The sequence below is a fragment of the Chanos chanos genome, chromosome 11 (assembly GCF_902362185.1).
Source record: "Chanos chanos chromosome 11, fChaCha1.1, whole genome shotgun sequence".
NCBI classification, from domain to species: Eukaryota; Metazoa; Chordata; class Actinopteri; order Gonorynchiformes; family Chanidae; genus Chanos; species Chanos chanos.
Window position 1 is genome coordinate 1,812,501 of NC_044505.1, and position 13,827 is coordinate 1,826,327.

A 13,827-nucleotide genomic window follows, 5' to 3' on the forward strand; every position below is an offset into this window, starting at 1 on the left:
CTACACTCTCTCCGAAGAGAGAAACAACACTTTCGAAGCATTTTAATTATACACCCTTCCATCTGTATTCGTTTTTTTTTTTTTTTGTACTGAAACTTAAAAACGTTTCCAGCACCAGAATATGAACATTAACAGATATGAAGTGTGTAATCATTGGTTGATACCAAATACAAAGATTCCCCGTCAGAATCGGTTTCATAACATATAACTTCTCGGAGAATCATTACTTGTCCTTGTATCCAAACAAATGTCACATGACAATGCAACTCACAATGGCTCTCTGGCTCCATCTAGTGGTAAATGAGTGAACACTATATTTCTCATTTGGATGATGGAAATTGAAAATCGGCTCGTCCTCTGTGCACGCTATTTAATACACAGGATCGATCATTTGTTGACCAGTTGACCATATTTAAGATTGTATGTGTGTGTGTGTGTATATGTGTGTGTGTGTATTTGTTGACAGAAAATGTTGCCTTGGATACACAGACCAACCTGAATCATTATAAACCACATCAATGTTCAATTACCTTTTAAAAGTTCCATAGCTCTCACATCGGTGGTGAACATGTCATTAGCCATTTGTGAAAAGTTCGTTTTCCCCAAGGAAATCTTCCTTAACGAGATTTTTCCGGTAGGACACAATAGTCATTGATAGTCGTGTCTCATATGGTTCCGTTGTCTCTCAACACAGCTGCACCTGTATAGATGTTTACGTTACTTATATATATATATTTTTCACTTAAAACAGAATACATGTGAATTAGTTGCTGACTACAGAATTTTCCTAAAGCCTACCAAGTATTAAAAGGAGACAAATTCCCAGTTTATTCCACGTAACAATGTGTAGCTGCCGTTTAACCTTGATCAGCGGCAATGACATAATCCGTTTGGAGGATTGTGGAACGGGATAACTCGAGCCTACAGTGTGGGAGGAAAATAAATGTATCGATTTCTCTATATTGCAAGCACAATAAAGGGGTGCCCTGGCATACATACACTAGGTGAGCATAGATCACGCAACAAATCCAATAGAAAGGTTAATCACACCTAAGGCACTCAAATCTACACCGCCCAGACACAGAAACAGATCCAGGAACAGCGTGCATGTGTCTGTTTTCGACGTGTTTAATAAGCCAACTGAGGCATAACTGTTCCCAAATCAGTTCAGAAATCCCCTGAGGGCGGAGGAGGATTTCCCCGCCCTGGCCGACTCGTCAAACTCTTCAGGAAGTCGTCTGAAGATCGTGGAAGAAGCCAAGCCAATAGTTAATCCCTTTAGCCTGCTAGCTTGTTATCTAAAGTGAAAAAAAACATGGAACCAACAAGTATTCGCCTGTTTAAATATTAGATGGATACATCTAGCGCGTTTTCTCCTATTTAAACTATTAGGATATATCTTTTCATAGCACAGACCCACACAAAGCAGGTTATCAGGGCACTCCCTTGCAATTTGGAAGTTTTGAATGGTTATCTTTTCTGCTCTATACAGCCAAGCGGGAATTTGCTGAAATGGGGTGCTGCAGCAGCGCTGAGGTAATCAAAGGAAAAGTTTGTGTTTTACTTGCATTTTTTAGTATAAAAGTAAACTTTGAGTGAAATTTAAGTTACCGTAAGTCAGTTGTTAGCCTGTGTTGTGCAACTTAGCCAGGACATAGCATCTGCAAAACCGGCAACTTTAAACAGCAAATAACGTTGACATATGTCACATATATGATTAGATTCGTCTGAACTGTCTCATGTTTACAATACCTCAGGCAAAATACCGCGGTTTGATTGTAAACAAGCATGACATCACTTCCGCCCGACAGTTTATGAGTGTTGGAATTTTAAGAACTGTCTGAGACTCTGGTTGTAATAAATTTTACGATTCGAATTTAGCGTAAGTATTCCAGTTTGAAAGAGAATGATTCACTTACAGTGTATAATATTTGATCTCGATAGAAGAAGCCCGACTGGAACCCTCTGGAGGAGCGACGGTGCACAGACATCCCGTGGTTTCTTCTGTTCCTGCTTTTCAATATTGGGATGGTGAGTGTCTCTTCACGGCCGTCAGTGGGAGTGTTTGAGTGACCGATGCTGCATCGGCCATTTGATGAGAGGTTTACGTACCACAGGCATCCTGGGATTGCTAAACGCGATTAATTTCTTTCTCTAAATTAATAACGTATGTTCGTGTATGAGTACATAACTGTTATTATATTCTCGCAAAGTGCGGTAAACCATAGTCATTTCAGATGTTTGTATTTACGTAAGACGATCACTCTTTTTCTTTCGTTTTTTTGTGAATGAGTGTGTGGTCATTCCCGGGTTAAAGTCCACTTTATAAAGCTGCTATAAGTTTAAAGTCCAGTTGCTATAATATCAACTTAGGGGTACAGGACTTACACACTCACCCAACTGCGCTAAATATTCAGAAATATAGACGAAATAAAATACCTGTCATGTTCAATGCGTGTTTAGTAGCCTGCGTGCCCGTTATAGGGTATAAGCATTTACAGAGCTTCACTTTTGTCCAGAAATGAGCTCACATATCAGTTCTCCATCTGTTCTCCAGGCTGCATTAATGAGGTCACTTAGCTGTCACTGTGAACATGAGGGGGAGCTGTGTTTACCTAAGGACTTGTTTTGAGTACAGAGTCCAAGCTGCTGTTGAGTTTTTAATTTTAATTTTTTTTTTTTTAGTGATTGCTACGGTTTTAGTTCGATGTGATAGCAGTTTGGACGTGACCACAGTGATAAAGTGTCAAAGTTTTGATATCTTTTACAGCTGCTTAGCGCCGCTCACTTGACTGTGACTGTCTGAATCACAGATGTGGTTCTTCTGTTCATTCGCTCTGTCTCTGTCTCTCTCAGCTGTGTATCTGTGGCTTTGCCATAGCAACCGGCGGCGCCTCCAGGCTCGTCTCTGGTTACGACAGCTATGGAAACATATGTGGGCAAAAAAATGCCAAAATCGAGGGCATCGACCTCAGCGGGCGAGACCAAACCTCCAGAAAGTCAGTAACAAAGACATTGACCAACACTGAGCAAAACAACAACAACAACAATTATAATCATTCATTTCCTTTTGAACGACCTTTCTGAACACCTACAGACACTGTATGTAAAGTATCACTGGAGAGAGAGAAAGTGAAACACAAAGTTAAAAGTTAATGGCCACTGTATTTGCAAAGCTGATAATTGTGTGTGTGTGTGTGCATGTGCGTGCGTGGGTGTGTGTGTGGTTGTGTGTGTGCATGTGCATGCGCTGTTGCAGGTACGTGTTCTTCTTGGACCCCTGTAACATTGACATAGTGCAGAGGAGGATTAAGTCAGTGGCTTTGTGTGTGTCCCGCTGCCCGGACTCAGAAATCAAGACTTATGAGGAAATCAAGACGTTTGCTTTAAACAACGGTGAGGCCTTCTGTCTGTCGTAACACACACACACACACACACACTCTGAAGGTCATACGCAAAAACGCACATGCATCACATGCATTATTGTAGAGCTGTATTTTGGTCAGGAACTGAACTCAGTATTAATGCTAGAGCCTGACATGGTCCCCTGCTCTTAGGCAGTCTCTGACAGTACTTGAGGAAGGTGATCTCTCTGTGCCTTGTGTGTGTGTTTAGGATCTGAGCTGTGCACATACGACTTCACACCCGGCAAGTATCCCACAGACCCAAGCAGAGTCACCAAATGCCCCAAGCTTCCTGTCCCTCCCAGGTAAAACACCAAACACCGTAAAGCTGAACTTGTACTGCACCACTGCGAATGCATGTTTGTCAAGGCTGCTGTCGGCATTTAAGATTGATGCAAACGTTTTTGCCAAGTGTGAAAATACTCACTCTGTTCTCACTGTAGTCACTCTCTTTCTCTGTCCCTGTGTGCGTGTGTTCGTGTGTGTGTGTGCACATGTGTACATGCTTATGTGTGTGTGCGTGCGTGCGTGTGTGTGTGTGTGTGCGTGTGCGCGTGTGTGTGTGTGTGTGTGTGTGTGTGTGTGAGTAGCAAGTCTTTGCCCCTGTTTCATCGTTGTCTTCCTGCTGATGTGTCCTGCTACGCTAAGTTTGCTGAAGCTCTCATCACGTTTGTCAGCGACAACAGTGTGATCCAAAGGGTCATTGCCGGGGTCATGACCTCTAAAGAGATCATCCTCGGCCTCTGCCTGCTGTCGTTGGGTATGACCTGGAACCGTTTCAGAGCACTCTCCGCTAGACCAGCCGCACCCGAGCGACTTCAGCTCTAGACCTATCGAGTTTCAACCGTAACTTTTAAATATAGAACTACTCACAGCACAGCTCACAGTGTCTGCCAGTGTAAAACACCTCAAAGTTTATAAATGAGTTTACTGAAAAGCCTACTCACATTGGTTTGTGTGTGTGTGTGTGTGTGTGTGTTTTGTAGTTCTTTCCCTGATTCTGATGGTTGTGATCCGGTACATCTCTGTGGTTCTGGTTTGGATTCTGACCATTGTGGTGGTGATAGGATCTCTGGGTAAGGTCATGCTGAGGTCACTGATCATGTGATGTAAACAAAACACAGACAGCCTACATTACTGTAGATGACCTCTGGACAGTCTCTGGTTCTGACCTCACAGCAGAGTTAGATGGGTTTTTTTTAAACAGTTGGTTAATATCATTGCACTACAACAGAACAGTTACTGTGAGCCTGTCTGAGCTCCTTCTTTCTGCCAAACAAAAGGACGAGTGTTGTAGAACAGAATGAGCATTATTGGTCCATAGGGGCTGCAGGTTTACGATATGGGCATTCCATTTCTTTATGAACATGAAAGTCTCATATATTTAATTTATTTTCTGTGTTTTAAATTGAACTCTTGATTCTGTGGTTTAATATGTTCCCTGTTCACTCCAGACTGTTCAGAAGCACTGCACCTACACTCATATATAGCACATACTGTAGAGCACCTCTTCTCCGAATCATCTGTCTGATTTGATTGGTCTACATGTCCTTCTGGACCATTTGGCCTAACATTCAGGGAGTGTGTGGTTTTGTTTTTAAGTGACTGTGTGTGTGTGTTGCCTGCAGGGGGCACTGGTGTTCTGTGGTGGCTGTATGTGGACCATAAGAAAGCTGTGAATGAAACCCTGCCTGCTCCTGAGCTGGAGGTGGCCAAAGACAACGTCCAAGCCCTGCTCATCTACGCCATCGCTGCAACCGTCTTCACGGTACTCACTCCTGCCCCGTCTGACCGTGTGTCTGTGTGTGTGTGCGTGTGTGTCTGTGTCTGTGTGTGTGTGTGTCTGTGTCTGTGTGTGTGTGTGTGTGTGTGTGTGTGTGTGTCTACCAACCCACCCATGTCTGTCTGTAATTCACTCTCTTACTTTCCCTACACTTTCTTCTTGCATTTGTATGTGGTCTAATACTGAACGGAGCCCTGGCGCCTGTGCCATAGTCAGCTCCTCAGTGACCAGCTGCTTGGTTTGTATCCTGCCTGTCTGGGAAGTTACTTTGGATAAAGGAGAATGTTAATGAACAAAAGTAAGACTCTATATGAGTACTGTGTGTGTGTCCCTGTGTTGTGTCTGTCGGTAATGCGTCTGTGTAAATCTGTGTTTGTTTGTTTGTTTGTTTGTTTGTTTTGTCAGGTGATTTTACTGCTGCTGATGCTGGTCATGAGGAAAAGGGTGGCGTTGACGATCGCTCTGTTCCACGTGGCCGGTAAAGTGTTCAGTCACCTGCCGCTGCTGGTCCTCCAGCCCTTCTGGACTTTTCTCACCTTCATGCTCTTCTGGGTCTACTGGATAACCGTGCTTCTGATGCTCGGGACCGCAGGTCAGAGGGCACGCACGCCAACACAACCAAACACTCACACACAACCAACACTCACACACAACACTCACACCCACACAACAAACACTCACACACAAACACTCACATACAACAAATACTCACACACAAACACTCACAGCCACACATCAAATCACAGCAACGCAACCAAACACTCACACACAACACTCACACAACACTCACACCCACACAACAAACACTCACACACAACAAACACTCACAGCCACACAACAAATCATAGCAACGCAACCAAACATTCACACACAACAAACACTCACACAACACTCACACCCACACAACAAACAACAAACACTCACAGCCACTCAACAAATCACAGCAACGCAACCAAACACTCACACACAACAAACAAACACTCACACAACAAACACTCACGCCCACACAAAAAGAGAAATGTCTCTGATCAGGCGTAAGGCAGGAAGAAACAGTCATGGAGTCCCTAGAGACAAAGAGCAGGTGAAATCGGGGTTTTTATTTGGCCTTTGACATTTAACAAAAATGTACATAAAAGATGCCACAGTGGGCAAAATGCCAAACTGTAAGAGAATCCTGATCTGTGTGGTGTGTCTATACAGTCCTGAGAGAGGGCTCTGTTTTTACCTGGGCTATGGCCTCATTCTCCTAGCAAGACAAAGCCAGAGAGCTCTGTTAGCCGGTTTACTACTCTGAGTCATTGAACCAGAGATGACCTGGATAAGCCGGTTACCTCGCTTTGTAGCACAGCCCTCAGGTCATGATGGGAAATGAAAATGAAAAGCTATAGAAGAAGGTGTACCAGTATGGCTGTAAATACATACAGTCTGTAGCCCTGCGTATGTGTGGCTATGAAATGCCGTGCGGTAAAGCGTGTGGTAAAGCGTGACTCCGTGTCCACAGGCAGCGCCGTGAAGAACAGCGAGACTGGGCTGGTGGAGTTCCAGATGTCCGGACCGCTGCAGTACATGGTGTGGTACCACGCAGTCGGTCTGATCTGGATCAGCGAGTTCATCCTGGCCTGCCAGCAGATGACCATCGCCGGAGCCGTGGTCAGCTACTACTTCACACGGTGAGAGGCGGGGAACAGGTCAACCAGCGGGACGTGTTTTTTCCTTCTCACGTATCGGAATACTAATGCGGTGATATCAAACGTGCAAATGTCAACAAGCACGGAGAACATGTGTCCAGTGTATCTGACGACGGTTCAGATGTAGAGAAGCAGTCTGAAAACGCCGTAGCTTAAACCCAGCGGTTCAGAGGTCTGGTCCTCAGGTCCAAACTGCCCGGTCCATTTCAGCTCCAGCACAGACGGACCCCGCAGCCCAGTCCGTCGGCAGGGCGCTGTTTAGCCCAGTGGGCTGTGACGGTGACGATGTGCAGGGTGTGTGGGGGCCGGGGGCTCTGACTGAGACCCAGTGTGATAAACCCCCAGTTAAACTGACTGGTCAAACAGCACTGGGCCACAGCCGCTGGGTTAGCTCACACTGCTGTCTAGAGAGACCTCTTTGGGAACCGCGGCCTAATGACCTAATGACCTCACTCAGAAATGGTCTCTGTTTAGGAATCAAATCCACCACCAACAGCATGTGAGTTCTTTCCAGTACAGCCACAACTCGGTGATTACACCCTCTCCAATCGCTCCTTGACTTCTGCGATAAATGTGTCGCAAAACCAACGTGCACTTGTAGCTCAGGAAGTGAGAGAGCAGGGGGTGGGGGGGGGGGGGGGGGGGGTGGACCAATCAGAGGGCTTCGTCTTCTGGTCTCTGACGTTGTTGTGGTTGTAATCACCGAGTTGTGGCTGTACTGGACAATGGACTCGATAAAAAAGATAAATCTGAGTAAATGTTGGATTACAGATTTGCTGCTGTCACTGTATATATGTAAATATCAATCTACACATCTGCGAATATTTTTTCTGTGACTTCACATTCAGAACACGGGTGTGTGAATATTTCCTGTGAGTGGAAATTTCAACATACAAGTTCAGATTTTTGTTCTTGCATCGTGTTCCACAAGTTCTCAAAATCAAGTCCACAAGCTCCCCCATTTTGTAACATATTTACCTTCATACACTACTGGCTAAAGTTAGCCCCAAACACATGGCTAAGACCAACCCCAAACACATGTAATGCCTTCCACAAGGCTGGAGATTCCAGTGTGATATGGTTTTCTCACTCTCTCTCTCTATCACACTCTCTCTCTCAGAAACAAGTCTGAGGTCTCCATGACGCCCATTCTGTCTTCCGTTCTCCGTCTGATGCGGTATCACCTGGGAACGGTTGCTAAGGGAGCTTTCATCATCACCCTGGTGGAGATCCCGCGTCTCGTCCTCACTTTCATACACAACCAGCTCAGAGGCAGGGTGAGTGTAACACAAAACTACCATATACAACCACCAAAAAACAGCTCTAAAGCCATCAGACATCCACAGAACCATCCCTAAACCCAGCTCAGAGGCAGGGTGAGTGTAACACAAAACTATCATATACAACCACAAAAAAACAGCTCTAAAGCCATCAGACATCCACAGAACCATCCCTAAACCCAGCTCAGAGGCAGGGTGAGTGCAACACAAAACTATCATACAACCACAAAAAAACAGCTCTAAAGCCATCAGACATCCACAGAACCATCCCTAAACCCAGCTCAGAGGCAGGGTGAGTGTAACACAAAACTATCATATACAACCACAAAAAAACAGCTCTAAAGCCATCAGACATCCACAGAACCATCCCTAAACCCAGCTCAGAGGCAGGGTGAGTGTAACACAAAACTACCATATACAACCACCAAAAAACAGCTCTAAAGCCATCAGACATCCACAGAACCATCCCTAAACCCAGCTCAGAGGTGTTTAGAGACGTCACAGAGCCAAACCTTTAAACAGTCAGGTTGGAGGTGTGTCTGCTCTGTTTAACCTGACAGTTTAGCCAGTTTAGCCGACATAACCAAACTCAGTGAGACTTCAGTTTCACTCCATTGTTTTTCTAACCTTTACTCTGTTTTAAAGGTGCATGTAGACAAACATAGTCACACCACACTACACACAAATGGACAGGGAGAGTTTTCTGATTGGCTGGCGGATCTGGACAGATTTATTAACTGTGTCATAGTTAGTGTTATATGTGTTATAGTTAATGTTATATATAATGACAGATTTATTAGCTGTGTTATAGTTAATGTTATATATAATAACAGATTTATTAGCTGTGTTATAGTTAATGTTATATATAATAACAGATTTATTAGCTGTGTTATAGTTAGTGTTATATATAATGACAGATTTATTAGCTGTGTTATAGTTAGTGTTATATATAATGACAGATTTATTAGCTGTGTTATAGTTAGTGTTATATATAATGACAGATTTATTAGCTGTGTTATAGTTAGTGTTATATATAATGACAGATTTATTAGCTGTGTTATAGTTAGTGTTATATATAATAACAGATTTATCAGCTGTGTTATAGTTAATGTTATATATAATAACAGATTTATTAGCTGTGTTATAGTTAGTGTTATATATAATGACAGATTTATTAGCTATGAAGTTTTCAGAGGTCAGAAACACTGTCCACGGCCAAGTTTACACAATATGATGGGAGTAACTGCTAATACAGCTAATTCAGAGCCACAGTTTACCATATTATAGACATGAACAGTTAGTAGAGTTTAATGGGAGGGTATAATGGGAGGGTTTAATGGGAGGGTATAATGGGAAGGTATAATGGGAGGGTATAATGGGAGAGTTTAATGGGAGGGTATAATTGGAGAGTTTAATGGGAGGGTATAATGGGAGAGTTTAATGGGAGGGTATAATGGGAGGGTTTAATGGGAGGGTATAATGGGAGAGTTTAATGGGAGAGTTTAATGGGAGAGTTTAATGGGAGAGTTCAATGGGAGGGTATAATGGGAAGGTATAATGGGAGGGTATAATGGGAGAGTTTAATGGGAGGGTATAATTGGAGAGTTTAATGGGAGGGTATAATGGGAGAGTTTAATGGGAGAGTTTAATGGGAGAGTTTAATGGGAGAGTTTAATGGGAGAGTTTAATGGGAGAGTTTAATGGGAGAGTTTAATGGGAGAGTTTAATGGGAGGGTTTAATGGGAGGGTATAATGGGAGAGTTTAATGGGAGAGTTTAATGGGAGAGTTCAATGGGAGAGTTTAATGGGAGGGTATAATGGGAGAGTTTAATGGGAGAGTTTAATGGGAGAGTTCAATGGGAGAGTTCAATGGGAGGGTATAATGGGAGAGTTCAATGGGAGAGTTCAATGGGAGGGTATAATGGGAGAGTTCAATGGGAGGGTTTAATGGGAGGGTATAATGGGAGGGTATAATGGGAGAGTTTAATGGCAGTCTTAGTTAAGAAGACCCAGGGTCTTGCTGAGTTCTCTTTTGTGTATGATGTGTTTTTTTCGTTAGGGGTAATAACAGATGTCTAATCACTCATTGTTGTAGTAACTGAAGGTTTTTTTTTTTTTTCCATAGGGAGGAGTGGTAATAAAGTGTTATGAGAGATCATAAGAGTGTAACAGTGGTTTATGAGTGTTTTATCTGTGTAACAGGAAAACGCCTTTGCCCGCTGTATGCTGAAGGCCTGTGTCTGCTGTCTGTGGTGTCTGGAGAAGTGTCTCAGTTACCTGAACCAGGTGTGTGAAATCTGCTCCAGTCTGCCTACACTCCGTTACAGTAAAAATGTGTTTGGATTATACCACTAAACTACACTAGCTAGTTACTGCAGTAAAAATGTGTTTGGATTATACCACTAAAATACGCTAGCTAGTTACTGCAGTAAAAATGTGTTTGGATTATACCACTAAAATACGCTAGCTAGTTACTGCAGTAAAAATGTGTTTAGATTGTACCACTAAGCTACGCTAGCTAATTACTGCAGTAAAAATGTGTTTGGATTATACCACTAAGATACGCTAGCTAGTTACTGCAGTAAAAATGTGTTTAGATTGTACCACTAAGCTACGCTAGCTAATTACTGCAGTAAAAATGTGTTTGGATTATACCACTAAGATACGCTAGCTAGTTACTGCAGTAAAATGTGTTTGGATTGTACCACTAAACTACGCTGGCTATTGTCGGGAATAAATTTACAGAGTAAGAGTGACTTACAGTTACAAATACAGATTCAGCCCATGGGTAAAACATCTATAATATCTTTATAAACAACCATGTGCACATGAATCTTTAGGTGTTACTTGAGGCCAGTGATCATTTCTGTGTGGTTACTTGTGTGTATGTGTGTTTTGCTGCAGAATGCATACGCTGCCACGGCGATAAACAGCACGAGTTTCTGCACATCAGCCCGAGACGCGTTCGTTATCTTGGCCGAGAACGCCCTCCGTGTGGCCGCGATCAACTCCGTCGGAGACTTCGTCCTGTTCCTGGGAAAGGTACAGCATGAGGGCATGGGGACCCTCCCCTTCCCTGTAACAGACACTACCAAACGTCAGCCAGTCGACTCATCTGGGGTGTTTCCTCAGGATCCGCGTGGTCTGTTGTACTTTGGTTGAAGTGAGGTGCAGGGTATGAAGCTGTCACCCAGCTCAGCCTCTGTGATACAGTGCAGTGATGTGGTGTGTGTGAGGTCTGCACACTTGTCAGAGGAAATGACATCACACAGACTGACTGAGGCTACAGCTGTGAGAGGAAGAGTTTTATAACTGGTCAGACGAGAGAGAGAAAAAAAAGGGAAGAAAATAGTTAAGGCACAAGCCGTCAAAACCAGGCCTTGCCAGACTAGATTATCCATGAGTTACTGATAACAAGGACACTGTTTCTGATTACATGAGATCTCATTGAGCAGTAACCACTGTATATTAACTCATAGAATACGTTTCTGTAACCTGAATCTGTAAGGTCAGAGGAACCTTTGTGGCAGTGCAGTCAGAGCACATTTTCATTTGAGTGAAGAGGCTCCAGGCGAATACACTGTGTTTCTGCACTGATTTTCTCGCTGGCTGAGAATTGCCCTGGACTGGATGTTTGGAGAGCAAACGTCAGTGGTCTCTCACTGACTGTGTCTCAGCCTGAGGAGTGAGCCAAGTGGGTGTCTCATCTGGGTTAAATAAATATTGGGTTAAATACTTCAATGATAAAGGCCCTGTTCTATCACATACCTTTCTTACCTTGTCTCCTTTTCTCCTAAAGCGACCTTAAAGTCTAACAGGAGTGTGCTAAAGCGAACATCCGATGCCTCATGAATATGTAACAGAGTCCTACTCAAAACTGCTGTTTATCCTGTTGACGAAGTAAGGTGCTGAGAAAAGGAGGCATTGAGGAGAATTGGGACGCTGTCCAGTCACTCACACTGCTGATGCTCACTGGGTCTGGTTCTGGTTCTGGGGAGTTATTTGTGTCTGTGTTAAAAGCGGTGGGTTTTGTTTGGGTCTGCAGGTTCTGATCGTGTCGTGCACGGCCTTCGCTGGCGTCCTGGCGCTGAACTACCAGAGAGAGTACACAGTGTGGGTCCTCCCCCTCATCATCGTCTGTCTCTTCGCCTTCCTGGTCGCGCACTGCTTCCTGTCCGTCTTCGAGATCGTGGTGGACGTGCTGTTCCTGTGTTTCGCCATCGACACCAAATACAACGACGGCAGCCCCGGCAGAGAGTACTACATGGACAAAGCCCTGATGGTACGAACCGCCGCGCAGGGAAAACGCCTGACTCACGTTTGTCTCTTAAACCTGGATTTCTTCAGATGTAACCTTTCCTTGGCCTGCAGAATACACCGTTCTTCACGTCTAGACATATTTAACATTATTACCAGAATAATCTAGGAAAAGGTTTTTGTGCTTTGTATGTGGTGAAGTGCACAGATGAATGAGAATTAAAGCTGTGTTTAATTAAGGCTTTAATTTAAATTAAACACAGGTGTGACGCACTGTCGCTACATGTCACTAAAGTTCTTCAAAAAACACTGTGGCTTTACAGTGCATCTAAAACCTTGTTGAACACCAGTCTTGGTCAGCCCTGAAATCCTTTAAGCACTGTGTGTTAACTCTGTGTGTGTGTGTGTGTGTGTGTGTTTGTTAACTCTGTGTGTGTTTGTGAACTCTGTGTTCATTCTCTGGCTCTGACACACAGGAGTTTGTGGAGAACAGCAGGAGAGCAATGGAGGGTGGCGGGCCATCAGAGGGGGACAGCAGAGAGATGAAACCAATGGTGAGTGAATTAGCACTGCTGATATCCCAGCTACACTCTCCTCTTAGTCCCTTTATTAAACATGTAGTCCACTCTCCTCTTAGCCCCTTTATTAAACATGTAGTCCACTCTCCTCTTAGCCCCTTTATTAAACATGTAGTCCACTCTCCTCTCAGCCCCTTTATTAAACATGTAGTCCACTCTCCTCTCAGTCCCTTTATTAAACATGTAGTCCACTCTCCTCTTAGCCCCTTTATTAAACATGTAGTCCACTCTCCTCTTAGCCCCTTTATTAAACATGTAGTCCACTCTCCTCTTGCCCCTCACATGCCCTGTTTGACTGGTTTCTTAATGGGAATCGTCACTGGTTTGTTTCAGACTGGCAGAGGAACTCTGGCGTAACACAGATGAGCTGAAGATGCTACACTAAAGCTAGGCTTTAATTTACCATCGGCTTTACTCAGGAGAATTTAACTCAGTCAACGGCTGGTTGTGTCACAGTTGCATAATTAAGCAAGTTACCTGACAGCCATGCACATTTAACTGTTGTGTTTTTTATATAAACATTTTTATTAAGGACACCAGCGTTTTTTTTGGTTTTGTATTAGCTGAAATATTTTGTATATATTGTGCGTAGTGAAGCCGCTGTGGTCATTTGGATGTCACAGTGGTGTTTTTGTGGTTCGCCAAACGTGCTGTTTCTGTACTGCACTTTCTGTCTTTGTCTGCTATTTAATGCCAAGGTCATTGAAGGTTAGCTCTTTTTCACGCAGGGCCATGAGTCAGGGTGTAATGTTTAAGTGTCAGTCTGTACGTTTTCATACATTCTGCTTTTTTTTTTGCTGTGGTTGTAAACGGTTAGCTATGTTTGGGTTTTTTGTT

The 13,827-nt window shown here is 43.7% G+C and overlaps 1 protein-coding gene across 1 annotated transcript; it reads left to right on the forward strand.

The window, feature by feature from the left end:
* Window positions 1-1,484: 1,484 nt before the first annotated feature.
* LOC115823990 (choline transporter-like protein 1) lies at window positions 1,485-13,416 on the forward strand. Its single transcript, XM_030788047.1, has 16 exons — window positions 1,485-1,536; window positions 1,945-2,031; window positions 2,857-2,999; window positions 3,260-3,396; window positions 3,616-3,709; window positions 3,995-4,164; window positions 4,391-4,480; window positions 5,033-5,172; window positions 5,593-5,779; window positions 6,689-6,857; window positions 7,996-8,152; window positions 10,358-10,441; window positions 11,060-11,197; window positions 12,201-12,437; window positions 12,889-12,966; window positions 13,324-13,416. The coding sequence occupies exons 1-16, from the start codon at window positions 1,513-1,515 to the stop codon at window positions 13,345-13,347; spliced, it is 1,959 nt and encodes a 652-aa protein (XP_030643907.1). The 5' UTR covers window positions 1,485-1,512; the 3' UTR covers window positions 13,348-13,416.
* Window positions 13,417-13,827: the final 411 nt, after the last annotated feature.